This window comes from Passer montanus, unplaced genomic scaffold (genome assembly GCF_014805655.1).
Source record: "Passer montanus isolate IOZ18808 unplaced genomic scaffold, ASM1480565v1 scaffold32, whole genome shotgun sequence".
NCBI lineage: Eukaryota > Metazoa > Chordata > Aves > Passeriformes > Passeridae > Passer > Passer montanus.
In genome coordinates, this window is record NW_024367930.1 from 1084795 (window position 1) to 1104343 (window position 19549).

General features: G+C 36.3%; 1 protein-coding gene across 3 annotated transcripts in view; it reads left to right on the forward strand.

Moving 5' to 3' along the window:
• POU6F2 (POU class 6 homeobox 2) overlaps window positions 1-19549 on the forward strand; it is a 309043-nt gene that overhangs the window by 237451 nt on the left and 52043 nt on the right. For all 3 annotated transcript variants that reach the window (XM_039715136.1, XM_039715137.1, XM_039715138.1), the window contains exon 6: window positions 18817-18966. In XM_039715136.1, the coding sequence (XP_039571070.1) occupies window positions 18817-18966 (150 nt within the window). The remainder of the gene's footprint in view (window positions 1-18816; window positions 18967-19549) is intronic.

Consider the following 19549-nt stretch of genomic DNA (forward strand, 5'->3'; position numbering starts at 1 on the left):
GGAGTGTCAGAATCAAATCACAGTGATCAGCACTCAGACTGGCTGTTCACTTTTACTATCCTAGAGCAGTTCAGATGTCCCTCCGCTCCTGCAAAACAAAGATGAAATTGATAAAAGATGCTGAGTAGGAGTGGCTGTTAGAAAGGATCTAGAAGGACAGACTAAGGCCACTGGGCTGCATGAAGTATGAGCACAGTCTGTTACATTTCCTATTCCCAAACACATTGTTTTAGCAGACAAGAAAGACAAAGGAATTACGATATCTCCACTTTACAGATGGAGAAATGAGTTAGTGAGAGATTAACTAGCTTGTCCAGGGTCACTTAGAGAGCCTGACTGGTACAGAACTAGATTTTCTGAGTTCCTAAGGAAGGATAAATATCTGAGAAATAGTGTCCTAAGCTATGTTTCTTAATAGAAGAATCTGGTTAAGAATTAAAGAATTAAAACATTACAAAAGTAAAAATACTATTTCATTACATTTTTGTTTGATTAGTGGATTTTCCACAACACTACAACAAAGCAAATTCCTTTTCTTATATAAAGCATTTGAATTTATTTTTTTTTGTAAGAAAGTAATGATGGGGAGAAAAAAAATCCCCTTTTTTGATTAATTGCAGGTGGATGTTGTTTTGTCTTCTTTTCTGGCCAATAATTTCTAGCTATCAGATAGATATACTTTAAAGTGTTAGGACTTGGCACAATGATGAGCCAACTAGCAAGAGATCATCCTTTATATGTATTAGTTGAAAAAATTGATTTTCTGGACCTTAATCCTCTGAGAAAAGCTGAAACCTTAGGGAAAAACTTCTACTGTTGGTTCTCCCTCTTTGATCACTGGTCAGTACATGAACCTTATTTTAGAACTGACATGATTAAAATAAGCTGTTTACAATGTTCTACATGTTCTATTATGGTTCAAATGCTAGTTTCTATAGTTTTTGAAAGGAGTCTATATTAAAGCAGCATTCAAAAGATTGTAGGATTATTTTGTATTCTCTCTGAAGTGGAATGTGATTTGATCTTCATCAGCTGATTTATATTAATTATTTTTGAGTTGGTTTTGAGCATTTAATGAACTCACAGAGAGATTATTGACCTTTCTTTAAAAGTTTACATATATATTATTTTAAATTAATTAATTTCTTTATATAATTATATATACTTTTCTTTTCCATAAGTAAAAATTAAAAGCAAAGGCAAAATAAGTTAGGTGGTGTGCATATCAAGACTTTTTGTGACTTCCCTTGCAGTGTAGTATTGCAAAGTACAACAGTTGCAGAAAACAGGATGTTGTGATTTAACCCCAGCCCCACACAGCCCCTCACTCAAACCCTCAAGTGGAATGGGGGAAATGAATGAAGAGTAAAGGTGAAAAAGCTTATGGGTTGAAATAAAGACACTTTAATAGGTAAATCAAAAGCTGTGAGCACAAGCAAAGGAAAGAAAACAATTATTCCACAGCATCCCATGGACAGAGAGGTGCTCAGCCTCAGGAAAGCAGGGCTCCATCACATGTAACAGTGGCTTGGGAAGACAAACGGCATCACTCTGAATATCCCCTCTTTCTCCTTCTTCCCATGCCTTTTATTGCTGAGCATGATGCCATAGGGCACTGGGATATCCCTTTGGTCAGTTGCGGTCCCAGCTGTGTGCCCCCCCCACCTCCTTATGCACCCCCAGTCTCCTCCCTGGTGAGGCAGTGTGAGCCACACAAAAAGCCTTGGCTCTGTAAAAGCACTGCTCATCAAAAACTAAAACATCCCTGTGTTATTAACCCTGTTTTCAGTACAAATCCAAAACCCAACCTCACACTATCTAGTGTGAAGAAAACGAACTTCACCCGAGACAAAACTCACAGACAGGATCCCAACCAACCAGAGATGCTCAGTGAAGAATAATGACTAAGGAATAATCTAAGGCTCAATTTTTAATTATTTTGTTAGAGGTTGGTGTACTCTTTCAAAAACAGTTAAAATTTTGTTAAAATTTCTAACACTTTCCCTATAAATTGTATTACTTTTGGGACAGCACCTTTATTGTTCATGAGAAGTGAGCATGTTAAAGGGAAGCATAACAGCACATTTTCTGTACCTTAGCTCTTGTGCTTTCCCTGTGTGATACAGAACTGTGTGGCAGTACTGAAGCTGGGGCAGAGGTCTGAGTTCCTTATTGCTATACTCATGATAATTAGAGTGAGTTAAAACTAGGGAGAAGGGGAATACCAGGTTAGCACAGCCAATCATTTTCATAGCTGGGCAACCATTTTTACATTGCTGCTCTTTACAATTTGCTTTCATTACAAGAAGTCAGTGTACATGCTCAGAGACTTGTCACAGGTTCCCAAAGATAAGAGCTGCAAGGTCCTGAATCTATCATTTTGCTTTAGATGCAGAGATAGTTATGCTGTCATTTAACTTAATGATCACTTCACTTAAAAGTGTCATTTGGGACTTAGACTATACAGTCCCATATAGTTAACATTCAGAGGCAGGCCCTTAATGCAGGTTTCTTACCTCTCTACTCAAATCTAAATTGCTAAGTAATGCATACACATACCCAAAGACAGGCAGTGGGATTTGGTGCGCAGTGTGTCCAAAAACTAGGAAAGCTGCAAAACATTGGCAATGTGTCCTCATACGAAATGCATGTCCTTGTTCCCTGCCTTTGGTACATGCCACCCAACCAAGCCACTTACACATTTAGTGTGTTTAGATGCCTCCCATGGTCAGCGAAGAGTCTTCACTGGAATACAGCTCAGGTCTTCTCTTGTGAGATCTGGATTACCTCCAAGACCATCTGTAACTTCAGCATCAGACTGTAGGTATTTGTGTATTCCCCAAACAGACAGGAAGACAAAAGTGTGGCTGCAGCATGGGCTAACTGTATTATGACACAGGTTATTTTTACAGCTTTGTGTCAGAATATGGACTTGAGAGGAGCATTGCTGCAAGTCTTATTCTCCTAAACTAATATAAGTTATATCAGAATAGTTGTGACACTATTTTGTAAACTAAAAAGAACACTAGTCAAAAAGACTGCGTGTTTTGAAGATTGTCACAAGTAGATTAAAGTCTCATCTCTCATGCAGTGACTTATATATGCCTATCATCTCTTCTCCTAGATCTTCTGCACGGAAGTACTGCTGTATGGGCTTCATGAGATGCAGAAAAGATGACAGAAATATATAAGTGTTTTGATTTGCCTACAGCCTTCTCTCTTCTATTCCTAATCTAGAATTTAGTGGATTTATGATGTGTTGTATGTCATTTGTCTGATTTAATGTAATTATTTCAATAGCCATTCTTGTGATTCCAATTTTTTTGTTTCAGAAGTCTTGTGTTTGATATGTTAGCATTAGGTTCATCTTTTATTACCTCAAGAGTGCTTTGCTGTAAATAAAATTAAAGACCTTTAATTTTCTTTATATTTTGTGAGACTAACTTCTATACACATTTTTTAATAGTGTTCTGCTTGGGCAATGAGAACATTCCAAAATATATACATAGCATATTTCTTGGATTTGTTTTGATATCGCCTATCACCTTAATTAGTGGGCAGTCTGTAGTAAGCTGCTATTTGTTCATTAAAATTAATGAAGCAATCCTGTGTTTCATGCATTTTCTCTTGCATAATTCTCATATACAGCATATATTTCTATATATACAGCATACACACACACACTCAGTCACGGACTTCCAGGTCTCTGATTGCTTTTCAGTTTCTTTTTTATATTCTTCTTTTTTTTTTTTCCTTTATGCCTGTTTTCTTTCTGTAATTTGACTTCAGGGAGGTTTTTCATACAGATTTGGCAAATACAGGTGTTTGATGTATTATATAGCCATGACATTATTTTCTTTTTATTACTGGATTTTTGTTCTGTAATCCTGTAATTTGATTGTTTTTCCATCTATTTTTACTTTAAGAGTCCAAATTTATAGTATTAGTGTTTGACTTAAAGACCAGGCCTCCAGCTCTGCCAGGTATAAGTTTTTCCAAACTTATACCTCCTTTTTGAGGTGAAGGGTAGCCCAGGAATAATTTCATTACTCACATTTTCCCCATCACCTTTATTTTTCCACATCCAATGCAGGACATTTTTAAAGAATAGATAGTAAGCAGTAGACATTAATCTCAGCTGTGAAAGAAGATTCTTAATTTGAGTTGCCCATCTGTTGAGTTCCCCTGAGTAAGACACCACCTCCAAATTTGGTCCTGACTAAGTAATATATTTTGAAGATTCAAAGGCATTCTGTAATGCTCAGACTATGGGATAGCATGCAATTGTATGTAGTTTCTATTGACTCTCCAACTTCTTTCCCTGAGGAAAGAACAAGTTGTGGCAAGGAAGCAAAACTAGATCTTTGGTATGGAGAGTACCCTGAGGGGGTGTTGGATTGCAGATTGCAGTGTCTGCTCAGAAGAGGCACAAAAAACTCTGCCAAAACCAAACCTCAAAAAAGAAACAAATTTGGCCAGCTAGGGCCATCCCTCCTGGGACAAGAACCATCCTTACAACACTGCCAGTGATTTAGGCAGCTGGCTGCCATGGAGGCAGCTCCAACTGAAGGCAAAACCATCTGTGTCCCAAGGAAGATGCAGGACAAGAGCTCCATGGTGCTGCCTACCATATCATCACCCCTTCTTTTCCACAACAGCAACTTGCACAGATGAGTTAATGAGGCTTTGCATCCATGGCCACTCATCTCTAACCCAGCTGGGTGCCAGTTAGTGCTAATCATAACAAGGGGCCTGTAGCACCCCATAGTACAGCTCTTGTAGTTCAACATATGGTTTTCTTCCCCAATTTTGTTATGTTTAACAGCTACAGATTAAGGTAATTTATATATGTGAGTCATCTTTTCTGCTTAATGAGATAGACTGTTAGGTCTAGACTCAGATCAATATTATTTGAGTTACTGTCATTTATTTTAAAATAGGACTTGATAAAAACAAAGTATCATATGTGAAATTTACTACAGGAGTGTGAATGAATAGAAAAGCAGAAGGAATGTTAGGATGCATCGGGAATTTCCCCACTGTTGCAGTGTTAAACTGTGCAATTGGTTTATCTTACAAAAAGTGTCTAGAACATGAATGATAAAATTAGTGTTTTCTAAATAATACATGTTATCAGATCACAACTTCAGAGCTAAGACAAGGCTTTCTTTTTTGCAGGGTGCTCTGATAACGTAAACTAGCAAACTTTAACTAGTTAACTTATCAAGAGCAGAAAATCCAGACTTATGGAGAATGCTCTCCTGGATTTACTATTTCCCTAGGTAAAGTCAGTCTTCACTTTGAAATAACCTCTTGTAGTTATTTGTACAATTTGCCTGCTTCTTAGCTAAAAACCTACATTTTTTAAACAGCTTTGCTAGTGACTTAGGTGTTCATTCATTTCTGTACCTCAGAGGAATTTTTTTTTTTTTTGCCTCCATTAATATTACCTGGATATATATTATGGCAGTGGCTAAAAATACCAGGTAAATACATAAATCAATGCATACTGTGCAGTAAACAGAAAAATGTATTCCATATGCAGATTTAACCTGAAATAAGAAATTCTGTTTTATCTTTGATCTTGCTGTTGTTTGGTGCGTGCGCATACGTAATCCAGTCTTGATGGGCTTGCAGATGTATTATCTAATGAGAAAACAAGCAAACAATGAGAAAGAAAGAGAATTTTATTATTTATTTTATTTTTCAGACAGGAAATTAAAGAAATGGAAATATATGGAAGAATTGGACCCCTGGTGAGGTTTTTAGATCTCTACCCAGTGACCCTAATCACAAGACTTCCTTCCTTCTCAGATATAATTATTACTATTTCTTTCACGTATACTTTGGAAAGTTTTTCTTGTTTCCACATGAAATACTTATTTTCTAACCCTGAACTTTCCTTTTAAGCAAAATCAATGTAAAGCTATTGTTGGTTTTACAAATGCCAGGGAGAATTATTACCATCATAGGCAGCAATAAAAGATATACTTTTGCCCTTGGTAGATTGAATTACTGAGAAATAACCTTGTAATTACTGTATAAAACACCCTGTTTTAACACTGTTTTTAATATTCATAAAGTTTCTGATTTATTTTTCACATGCCATCATCAATGCACTAAATTTTTCATTGGTCTAAACTGGTGTAATTGCACTGACCTCTGTGAGACTCCACCTGTTGCATTGATGGCTCTTAAGAGCAACACTATTTTTGGATGAATATTAGGAACAAAGAGAGAGAGAGAGAGAGATCTGATTTCATGGGCATTGATTTAAATAAGGAATGTAATTTTCTTGAAATCAAAGGAAATATTTTGGTATGCTAGCTGTATACCAGGTAAATCTGCTTTAAATTATGTCTTTGTCAGACCAGTGGGGAAAATAAGCCTTCTGATATTCCCTAGTATGGGATTCACAACTGGAAATGCTAGGGAAACCTTGAGTATAAGTGACATGGCAAATGGACCTTTTTCCCTAATTCTGTGAAGATCTTGATTCAGGTGTCTTAGCAACCTGCAATGCTTAGCAGTCTAGTAGTCTTCAGGAAAAAGAAAGGAACCTCCATTTTAGCACACTCGGTTGCTTTCTTGCTGCTACAGCTGAAAAACTGGATCCTTGACCCATGCAAAAGTAGTCATTTCTGGTTTAGTTTAGACTACTGAGCTTGTTTGTCTCTTCTAGCTGGCTGAAGGTCTTCTGCAGGTCACAGTCCTTGTCTGTCTCTCTGAGGTGAAACTAGGATTGTTACCTGCCTCCTGATTCCCACTGTTGAAAGAGGACACAATCCAACACAGACAGAGGACACAATCCAACAGAATAACTGCACCCTTGTTTTGTGTTCAGTTAATACATACTTAAAACTAGGCCAAGCCTTTTCTGCTCATCTTCTCTTGACATGGTTTCTAATATATGAGTGCCTTCTGTGGAATTTCTTTTTCAAGAGAATATATTCAGCTTTAAGTTTGGAAAGCAAACAGCATATACCTTATATCTTAGAGGTAGAATTTGCTTTACTGCCTGTACAAGTATCATGAATTTGATAGGCATTGTGAAAGAGTTCTGCCTTAATTGCACTCAGGCTAAGTTCCTTAGAGTTTCACATGTTGGAGGTACATTAGAACAGCAGCATTGTCTGACTAGGTTTTCTGCAAAAATATTTCTGACCCTTGACTTATCCCTTTTACTGACAGTATTACCAACAGCACCCTCCACTGACAGTGACTGCAAAGAGGTCTGCATGCTTCACCATTTCCAAAGGTATATTTTGACAAATAGTTAGGTAGATGTATATGTTCCTCCAAACCCAAAATGGATAAGATTAAGAAAAGACATATAAGAATGATTTTTTGAAGTCAAGTATTTCCACTCAATTTATATAACACCCATCTGTGAGGGTGATCCATTTTACATTTCCTTTCAAGAAACCATTTTGGTCTGAAGTGAATGTTTCAAGTGACCTGAAATTTATTTATTTTCAATTTTTCCCACTCCAGATCTGCCTGGACTGTGTTTTATTACTGAGGGTTTTTTGGTTGTTTTTTTTTTGTTTGTTTGTTTTTAAAGGGGGGAATAGGGTGTTTCAGGGAAATTTTTAAGTCCACAAACAGAAAAATCCATTCGTTTCACAGCTGTAGGTGTCAATGTTTTGACTTATGACTTCAATGCTTCTCTAGTTTATAGAGGCATAAATGCAAAAAAACCAAAACCAAAACAAAAAAAAAAAACCACCTGAACCTCCCTCCAAAAACCAACAATAAAAACCTACAAACAAACACACAAACAAACAAAGCCAGAAAAACCCACCCAGACCATTGATGAGACTATCTGATTTAAATAAAATATCAGTGTGATTAGCTAACTGTAGTATTTCAAGTGAAAGAATCATTCCCCCTCCCCCCATTGCAGATTTGAATCCTATAAGAAATTGAAGGGACTGATTCTTACAATAGTTTCTCTGTTTTAAGTAATTGCAACTCTGCTGACCTCATTAAAATTAGATCAGATTTATATTCAGGCAGAAAGAAATCAGAATCAGACCAAGAACTTGGAACTTATGTTATTTTTAGCACCAAAATAATCCCTTGTTTTGTAAAGCACAAGAATTGCTACAGGGCCCATAAATATTTTGTGAATCTGGCCAACAGATAAAAGTAGAAAATACTTAGAACATGAAGAAATTCATGTGTCTGTCTATTGACAGTGCCTTATGGAAGAACAAGAGTCTAGGTACAATAAGGCAATAATGAATTTAATGAAAAAGCTACAGACATTCAGGTTGTAAGCTGAGCTGCTGTTGAAAGATAGTACATATTTTTGCCTGTATAGCAGAATTCTTTGGCTGAATGTCTATGAGTAGATTTCCATTGATAATAAATATGGAGGAAATTATTTATTGTAAATGGTAATTAGACTTTCCCCAGGCTATGAATCCAGCCAGTAGAAGATATTGAGTAATAACATAGGCATTATTTTTGACATTCTGTCTCCATGGAAAAAAAAATAAGAGAGGATGATAGGAGCTAAACTTTTTTATGTCTTTGTTTAAAGTAAAGCAATATCATCGTAGGCATAAATTAATATTGGTGTGTAATTTTATGTAATAACATGTATAAGATGGAGTACAAGGTCATACTGCAACTTTATCTACAAAATAGAAAAATGAGCCACAAAAACACACTAGCACGAACTCTCTCAAATTTACCCAGGACTGCATTAGGATTACATGCAGGCTAACTAAGCAGTTTTTGTAGGATTTTAGCATCAGATTTTAACAAATTTGGAACTGATCCTTGCAGGGAAAAAAAATTATACATTTTATACTTGTAGTCATCACTCACATTCATCTGAGAGCTCTGTTACCTCAAGCAATATGGAGCTATGCTTTTGTTATAAGAGGATCTCAGTTTCATATACCCTCTTGCCATCAAATTATAGTGTCTAGCACAGTGACAATTGCAAAAACCTCAGAAAAAATACATTTCTAGCCCATATGTTTAATTATTTTCAAGTTTCATTTACTGTTCGCAAGTTGAAGTTATTTTGATTTTGCTGAGGTGAAATATATGAGTTTCAAATACGGCTTTGAAATTGATTAGGAATTAAAATGGCAGCATTAGAGACACAGTAGATGTACTGCTTCTTTTGCGGTTCAGTGTGAACTCCGATGTGGAAAACCAATTGTGACCAGACTCGGAGTGACATGAGCAAAGTAGCTGATACTGGAGATAAGAGATCAGAGAAAAGGAATCAAATAGGTGAAAGCAGAAAGGGGTTCTACCACAGCAAAAAAATTTATACCCACTCCAAAAAGCAAAAAAATCCAGAAGAGTCACACAAAAGGTGAGATGTGGATGGATTATGAAAACAACAAAAAAAACCCCAAAAAACCAAAAGCCAACCAAAGAAATTTAAAAAGCTTTAAAGGCAGTTGGTACGTTTAAAATATTCTCTATAGCTCTCATAAGAACATTAACAAAATTAAATTTGGAATTGCGCAGCTGATGTTAGGCACAGCTGAGCCCCACACAGCAGGCATGTGCTGCTTCTGGGGCAGGACTTACACTTCATTTTTGGGAGCAAGTTTCTTGATGATAGCAAATGGGACAGAAGGGCCTGGGAGGAGAGGATGTTCTCTGAGGAAAAGTTACACACGTGGCTGCAGATGTAACATATGTTAGATGTGTGGATGATTATTAACCCTTCCACCTTTCTCCTTCTATAGGAGCTGCATTGAGGGCACAATTTTTGGCAACTTAAATACACAACTAGTATAAATTTTCATGTAAATTTATCTACAGAGCAGGACTGCTGGTGAAAAAGACAATATGTATTATAAACAGGGGCTTTAAATTGCAGTACTCAGTCTTGTGCTATCTAGTGTCTTCCACTATGTTTATCCTCAAAGTAAGCTATCTAAATATGAATGTGGCAGAGGGTTGCTACTATCTGAGATGCAATATGCTCACATAGGGGTCATGCAAGGAGGTTCAGAGGTGTTTATTGAGCTATCTTTAGAAAAGGAGTAGCAGCTGTAACCTTCCCACTGACAGACAGAAAAAGGTTAAACAAAATCTCACTTCCAGTCCACCACTGGGCATTCAGAACTGTACTAATGTTAAAAAAGTGTCCAGGGAAAATATTAACAGTATTGTGCTGAGTGATCCCCAACATTCTTTTTTGCATGCTTACTTCCCTTTTGTAGATTTTGACTCAACTTACTTGTTTCCGTGGCTATCATTCACATCTCATATTTATTTAATTAGAAATGTTTTTTAACATCAAGGTTTTCATACTGAATATTTTCTTCAATTTTATTCATACTTCCAGATCTCATTTTATATACTGAGATTTCAGCAAAACTCAAATGCCTAATTAAAAATCAGTGTCACAACTGATTTTGCATCTCATATATTCTCCACAAAACCTGGAGAACAGAGAGAGTACTTCTCAAACACATTATATCAATTATGGTGTTTATGTCATTCTGACTTTGGGGTGAACTGATATAAACACAGAGACTTAAATCCTTCCAGCTTTCTAGATACCTGTATTAAGAACCAGATTCATATTTTGGACTGACTTGTACCTTTGACAGCAATCCTGCTACTGCACTCAGGAGCCATTTGTATTGTCCTTCAACTTTGTATCATGTATCAGTGCACTGAGAAAGGTCCAGTTTGGACCTGAAAGTAGTGAAAGGAAAAGTATTCCACATAGTTACAGTTTTAGATCTGATCTTGTTCACATTCAAGTCAACAAAAATTCAAGGTAAGCTTACATGAAAGCAAAATGATATGGTGATGCTATTACATTACAAATAAACCAAAGTATCCAGACGTATTTCCAGCTTCAGAAATTAGGATCTTTGCAGGGCAACTGACACAGAATTTTAAAAGAAGCTTTATATATATTCTCAGTTAACAATGTGTCCCTAAGTATTAAGTAGGATTTATTCTTCAAAGGGCAAAAGACAAGGTCTGTACCTCAAAGTTTGTTTTTTATTATGAATATTTTAATAAACAGTTCCAGACATACCTGTGAAGACTGCATATTGTATTGTAGAACAGGACTTTCAGAAATAATTTCTCAAATACTTAACATGAAGTGTCATGTTAACATGGTGTGACCTCACATTGCATTTTTAACATTTATATATGCAAATGGTCATATTTACATGTGCACATGCCATTCACAAATTCAAATTAAAGGCAAATAAATGTTTTAGATTAAGGAGATTAATTTGGTGTGTCTCACGGTTGACACACTTTCTACAGAGATTTCTGAGACCCAAGTGCTGGGCTGTTATCCGAAAAGACAGATGGCAATTTCCTTTTGATAAGAGTCCAGGTTTTTAGCAGTGAGGGAGCCCTGAAGTAACCATTTTTATTGTAGGGAAAGCATCTTTCAGAAGCCAGATAAATCATTCTAAAATAGACAAACACAGGAACCAAGAAACTAATCAATGTGAAATGAACTGTGTTGCAGCCCCTTTCAAAAAGTTTGGAAGGTGCTTTTTTGCTTTCATTCTTGCAACACACAGAAGCTACTTCAGAAAACTAGAGAATACAGATAACTTTTTCAGTACTCATTCCTCTTTTATAAGTACTGATACAATTTATGATTATTAGAGATGCCAAATTTAATTTAGATGTTGTTTGTTTAGAGTACATATGTATCATGCATACGTGAAACAGTTTCAGATATTTTAAAAACTATGTAAACACAAAAGTAACTCAGAAAAAATCAGATAAAACCAAATAAATCAGACGAAACCAAGATGCCTCTGTTTAACTGAACTCTTGTTCAGTGGGTGCAATTTTAAATAGACCTGGAACATTTCAAACTTGTAAGTTATAAATGTGGAGTCAGAAACCTACAAGACAGGAGTCTAGAGTCAGTCTGTAAGTAGTGACCTGCTGGTCAGTCATCTTCATTTTGTAGTTATTTGCATTTAAAGATATTAAATATATTTATATATATTCACTCTTTCTTTTTGTAAACATATCAGACCCAGCCTCAGACATGCTGACACCTTCAGTTTAGTTTGTCTTGTAGGATTAGACCTGATGAGGATCGCTTTCTGCTAGTTTCCTCTCCTCTCTTTCCTGTCTGTCACTAATAGAGAAGAAATTAAATTGGCTAGGTTGGTGTCTGCTCACTCTTAGCCTGATCCATTCTTCATTATTCATGACTCCATAAGTTTGGTCTGAGAGACCTGGGAATGATATCTGCTCTTTATTTGCTTTGCCACAGCTCTATAAGAAATATACCCTTTTAATTTTGCAAGTTTTTATTGTAGTTTTCAGACTGGTTCAAATTTGAGCAGCAGCACCTTGTTTACAAAGATATTTTAAGAAATTTTGCTCATCGTCTTCTACCCATGTCATATCAAGGCTCACATGAGCACTGCGTACTTCCAATCACCTCAGGTCGCGTCGCTTTGCATTGAATCAAGTCATGTCGCATCAGCGATACCACTATCAGTGCTTATTTCTGATAGAAAATTCAGCATAGATTTAGACAGCAAATAGCTCAACCACAATAAATGCATATAATGAGCGGACTAAGTATCTGTGAGAACCAGATATTTTAAGTGTCTCTGTCAAATCGGTGCTTTCAGATATTTCAATATCCTTGTCTCTACACTGTATGCTGTACATAAATTTCTGATCCATGTGCATATACTAAAATGTCTGTCTAAGCAGCCTATTTGGAACTTTTACCATCTACAACCATTTGCAAATTTAGGTCTGTGCAGTCTTGAAATAAGCAGACATTGTTGGATGGGTCTGGATATTATAACTAAATTATACATTTTGTAGATTGATCATATCACAACAGTGTACAAAAACTAAATGTTGACAGATTTAATTTTTTTTTCATAATTTGGGATTTGCCTGCTGGGCATGTTTTCAAATAGTTATGCATGATTAGACTCTATGACAGCCATTTTATCAGACATTTTACCCTGATGTTCATTTACAAAAGTTAAATGATGTAATTATCCTATTATGTAAACAAAAAAAGGAGGGACGGACAGAGGGAGGGAAAGAACAACATTAAAAAAAAATCTAACTGATAATTAAAAAACCAGACAGTTTCCAAAATATTTGCTCATGGTGTCTGTTTGGATGAAATTAACACATTTTGGTTTATGTTGCCTGTGTATTCTCTCTTGACTTTCTTGGGATCTGCATGTTCAGAGGATTTTTCAAAATTTGACTTAATTTTACTTAAAATCCTAAAAATAAATTGACAGAGCTCACTCACCGACAATTCTATGTAAGTGTTAAGTGGTGATCTTGTTGATTTTTATGATCAATTTGTTTTGTACTTATTGCTGGCATACCTAGGTCCTTTCCAAGGATTCAATTGAAGCAGTCTTTCCAGCGTGTTTTTTTTAATTCCTCCAGGGACCATGAGATTTTATGTAAGTTCAGGGAGCTATCGACTGATACTAGGTATATATACGTATTGAAAACAGTTAGGAATATAAGCATTAACACTGTGTAAAGAATTTGCCAGAAGAGCTAATGGGGACTTTCAGGGAAATTGCACTTTTGTCTCAATTCACTCATGTTTAGAAATCAAGCATATGGGTATCTATGTTGAAATGCTCTGCTTCTATGTTATCAAGGTATTGAAAATACTTGAGTAGTTTTGTTGCAATATATGGTTTCCAGTTACTGCCATGCAGTGGTGTGGTGGGTTAGCAATGCCAGCCACTCACTCACTGCCTCAGTGGGATGGGGGAGGAAGCAGGATGAGAAAGCTCATGGGTCAAGAGGGACTGACTGCTTGCCAATCGGTGTTGGGGGCAACAGATTCAACTTGAGGATAATCAACTTTAATATAGTGCCAATTAAGTGAAAAACAAAGACAAGTATTAAAACAACTTTTCTCCCCACTCTCCCAGACTTCACTGTTTCAGTCCTGACTTTTCTACCCACTCTCAGTGGGGAGCTATAGGCAGTTAAGTTCCCCTCTCTAGCTCCTTTGTCTTCACACTTTCCCCCTGCTCCTGCACGGGCGTTCCAGGGATCACAGTTCTCATCAGGAAATTTCCATTTGCCTACGCTAGGGTCCTCCAAGGGCTACAGTGGGGACTCTTTCACTGCTGTGGAACAACTCCTTTCCTTTCTCTGACCTTGCTGTTCCCTTTGTTTTGTTCACTCCTTTTTTTTTTTCTTCCTCCTCTGCAGCTGCTTCACTACCAAAACCTTTCCATCTACGCCCAGTACAGATGATAATGCTAGTCACTGTAACAAAGAAGGTATCAGAATATCCTCAGGGGCCTGTGCTCAGTATGAAACAGTCTTTTCCCTTAAGGTCCAGTGACTACTTCCCAGAATTTGTCTCACAAGCCACTGAGAAAAAATGGGAATAAATCCCACTATATTTTAATCTATAATTCTTTCATCAGTTAAGCACAATAAAATTCAGATAGAATCTTGTCTAAAAATTCCTGCAAAAGCACATGCCATGCTGTTTAAAAAAAATTCATTTCTATGGATAAAATTTTCACTCATTACGGGTAGAAAAGAAAAATGTCATGTGTTTCTTACTGAGAGCCATTGCTGAATTCTTCTCAACTCTTAGAAATATTTGTTTTCACTTGAAAAACATGGGTTTAAGCAAATAATCTCAGCAGCTAATCTACTAGTGTGATGCTCCCTACAGAAGAGTTTGTCAGAGAACATAAGAGACTGAGGATCTGTTGGTCCCTAATCAAATATAATACTTTTTACACTAATTCCATCACTAGGAGATATCCAGAAATGTGATTTTTAACAGTCTTTCTGAAAAACAGTAATACTATTTTATAAAATGAAGTTATGCCTGAAGTTACGCTGCAATATGTCCTTCAAATTCTCCATGGCTGCATTCAGATAGCAGCATGTCTTTACGCAGCCTCCTCCACAAGTGCTTTAGAAAACACACGAGATCTATATACTGGCATGGCATAAAGTGAATTTACCTTTCAGGTTACATGCCCATTTTTTCATGTGATGCTCTAGCATCCTGAAATGTCTTGACTTTCCACTAGTAAAACTGTTTGGTTTTTTCTCTTTGTATTTGTTGACTGAATTATATTGTAATGACTAAAACTGGCTCTTTGATTTCCAGACCAGGAGACTGAAAGTTCAGTAGGACATGCCTTTTATAAAGGAAAGTACCTGCCTACTGTGTAGGTTGTCAAATCTGGTCTTGTATTCAACAATAGATGAATGCTCGGTCAGTTTCTCACAGCAACTCCTATGAAATACTAAGTTAGTTTTCAAAATAAAGAGGAAAATGGTATTATTCCAAAAGAAAAAAGTATTTGTGGCTCTCAAGAAAGCTGCTTGCAGCATTGGCTCTAACACACTTTTCTTCAAATTTATTTTTTTTTAAGACTCTATGTTAACCATAGAAACACTCACTTCACATGGCACAGTTTTAGGATCTTGTTAGTGCCTCTTTCATTCACCAGAATTTCTCTGATTTGTTTTATTTGTGTGAATTCTGTTTGCTGCACTGGAATGTCTTCTGTATTTACTGACTTAGAGTAGACAATGTTCATGTGCTTTACCTTTACTAGTTCAGCTTTGGAAATTCAGAAAAATGTACAAAACCTACTCAGTTATTGAAGATTCTTCCTAATAAAATTTGCTTCCTCATATAATCATGTTATTAGCAGAGGTGTCTTTAAGAGGGCTGGCCTGTCACTTTAAACAAAGATTACTATTATCTACTGTTATGGCTGGTGGTTCGGGTTGGAGAAGAGATTTGGGCAGTGGAATCGACAGTTCTAAATATCTCAGCCTTCCAAATTAAATCATTATTTAAATTCAGGAACAAGATAAGAAGAGCCCTTTTTGAGATTTTTCACAATATATTTCCAATATTTCCAACATGCATTCTTAGGAATCCAACCTTCACTGAGAAATTGCATAAACCTCTCAAGTTAGAGATCTTATTTCTTGAATAAAAGAAAGATTCAAAGTGTTATCTTGGTGTCCAGACGTAATGAAATTAGATGTATTTCTTTATCCCCAGTTTGCACACAAGATAAAAGGGGTCAATTGAATAGAGTGCAACTTGCAGTCAACAGCTCCCCAACGGACTCAAAGAAAAATGCATCCTCTCCTTTTTAATCAGACTTATAAATAGATAGGGGTGATTTCATATGCACTTTGCAGTCTCTTACCCTGCAATTTGGCCCATTCCCTGTATTTTTTCCTGGAACATGGTACTATGCAGGGTACCTATGCATATCACAGATACTGCCGTCATTTTTAATAAGTAGCTTATCACTGTGATGCAACTAAAAGCAATCCTGAGTGTCTCCAGGGTTTGTTGTAATTAAATTTTATTGTTGTATTTGAAAATGTACATTTTTTGAAAACCAGTGCAAGAAAAATGGAAAAGAGATTCTAGAAGGTGATAGTCTGATTTTTACAAGGTTTTAACCCTTTGTACTTTCCAGATTCACAAGGCTTATTTATGCTTCCCAAGCTGCTGGTCTTATACACCTCTGAAGCCCTGAATATAGCAGCTAGTGTAGTTTATTAACTGATTTTGAGTAACTGTCAAAAGATTATCATTTATACCTGCAGTCAGATGCTGTAGGATCAGAGGTTCAGTAACTTGTGGGTCGCTAATAAGATTGTAGAAGGCCTTTTCTGAAAGTCTTATACTCTTTCTTCTCCAAGTATTTACAGCTATAAGAGAATTTCTTCAAGTCCCAGTACCGCCAATGAAGTGCTGTGAAAAAAAGGCAGCATTTGCTAACTTCTGATTCGGACAATAAAGAAATGACACTGTTTTCAGCAGAAAACCAGTTTACTTATATTGTTCTCTGGCATTACACTGCCATGCTCAGACACCACCACCCAAACGACTGAAGAGTGCATCAGCTACCTTTGCACTCACACCTTTGTGCATTCAGTGGAATTTCTTGTATTCTGTATTCAGGGACTGAGCTTCACTTTGGTCATTGTACTGGTTCTCTTCACAGCGCAGCTCATCAGGACTACTAATCAAGCACGCATTGCAGTTTTCCCCTTTTGTGTTTTATTCCTGCTTGATTTTCATGCCACGAGGTGCTGTGAACTGCTTTTAGAGATTCGTATAACATTTTTTTCCAAATCAAAATATTTCCTCCAAACAATGTCATCTTTTCTGTCTGGCATTGCTACTAATCTTTATTTAGTTATTTACTTTATAATTTCTAGAGGGATTGGATATGCCCAAGGCACCCCTTTAAGCAACACTTTATATCAAGGTTGCATTTATAAATACTTCATGAGAGGCTAATGAATGATTAATAGATGTTTTAATGTATGACCAATCAATTGTAGATTTTGCAATGTCCAACAGACAAGTAGGTTTCTTATAAGCATAGATTATAACCATATCTGACATCTTCTATTGATGGGCTTCTAAACGTCTATAACATACACACTACTCATATCTGTAACATGCTTAAAACATCTACTAATCACTGATTAATTTTTTATAACCTATTTTGAAGCAGAGCCTGTCTATGGAGTATATCACTTACCACTGCTTGTGACTCTCCATTTCTAAAAGATAGATAATTTCCTCATCATCTTAGGACTTAGAAATCCTACTAATTTCAGCTCAAACATAAAGCTGTTTTGAGTTAGCTCTAGCATTTTCATCTCAGTATAAGAAAAAATGTCTCTAGACAGTTATGTCCCTCAGACTTCTGGCTGCTCTATCCTGCTAATGCATATTTTAAAGTTCTGCTATAATGCAATGATTCTTAGGAGGCAAAGCCACTCTAAAATGTATTTTCAGCCTCTTGAACTCAGTTTAATTTCTCTCAAGACAGCTGTCCAAGTGATTATGTTTCACAATGTTTTTGGTTTTTTTACTGTTATCCCTGTGTGCTTGGTTCAATGTTTGTCCTTTCTCAGAAAAGGATAAGAAAATAGAAACTTCCCAATAAGCCAGTAGAAAAGCCGTGTCCAAGATAACTTTTGATTCTGACAGAGGAGCACGCATTTTGTATGCTTGATAAGCACAGGAGTTGATAGGACTGCTTCTCCATGGGATTCCCCTAGTCTTTAAGGTGAAAGCCATGACCATGTTCTATGCTTTCTGTGGTGCATTGAGGTAGAATTGACTAAAACAGACAATACAAATTATTTCCTGAAAATGTATGAGTCCTGGAACTAATCATTCACACTTGAGATGCAGCATATTGCTTAGTATCATATTTTGCAAATTAATTTTGACTTCTTACTTGAAATCTACTGACTTCCCTTACAAGGTTGAGTCTTCTAATGTGATTTATCTAGATATTGAGACCAATTATTTAATGATAAAAATTAAAAGGATTTGCAGATTTCTCTTGGGTTTGAGGTCATCAGTAAAATAGTTTCTGTTCTGAATATCTCCAAGTAAACTTTCCACTCCCAGTCAAGCGCTAATCTTTCACTGATTGCTCTTTACAGTAGTACTAAGCTGCTACACCTGTGGCATTCACAACTTGAGCCTAAAGAACCACATCAAGCATAACTCGATTAAAAAAATAGGAGAGTTAATGTAGGATTAAAAAGGGGAATTGTATTCAACATCACATGGAATTTCCTCTTCCTTTTTTAAAACTACTAATTTTCAAAGCCCCAGAAGTAAGAACCTCTCAAACTTGAGCTCTTGGAGCAGACATTTTTTACACACAATTAAGTGGGTAAAAAACATTAAAATAACATAAGCGTTACTGTGCTATCACTTTTATATTATTGAGTTAGTATTAGATATTTATCATGGGTTTTATCATTATCTTTTAATTCTTTTTTTTCCAGCTGGTTAATAATCCACTAGCAAGTCAAGCAGCAGCAGCAGCTGCAGCAGCAGCAGCCATGGGCTCAATAGCAAACTCCCAGGCCTTTGGAAACGCCCTCTCCAGTCTTCAGGGGGTCACAGGCCAGCTCGTCACTAATGCACAAGGACAGGTGAGTAGAACATGGAGCAAACAGTGAATTCTGATGGCAGGCTGATCTCGGGACAAAAATCAGTTCCGCCTGTATGACAGCAATTTAAAAGTGCACATGTTGAAGATAAATAAATATTGATTTGCCAGACAAGGTAAGAAATGGAAAGTCTAAGAAACAGGGGAAAATTAGGCACTCTTAAAGAGTGTTTTCAAGCTAGAAAAGAAAAGGTTAAGGGTTTGGTTTATTTTGTTTCAGTCCTTTAAAAATATTTCAGTAGTGCAATACCATTTACTAATATTTTACCATTTCAAAAGTCCAGCAACCTTGTGATTTTTAACAAACATACCATCTGTCTTCTTCCACTTATATATGCCTAATAACAGACAACTTTACTGAAGTGGTACAGTGCTTCACTTTTTTCCATTTCTGTGGTATTTCTGCATTATGTTGTTTCTTAAAAGGCATTAAATGTTTCTAGTAAAGGAAAATAAATTGTAATGAGGCATAAGGAATGGAGTTATCTGAGTGGCTTCCTAATTTGTTTATTAACTATGTTAAGCAATTTGCAATGACTATGCCAGCCTGTAAATGCAAATTTGGA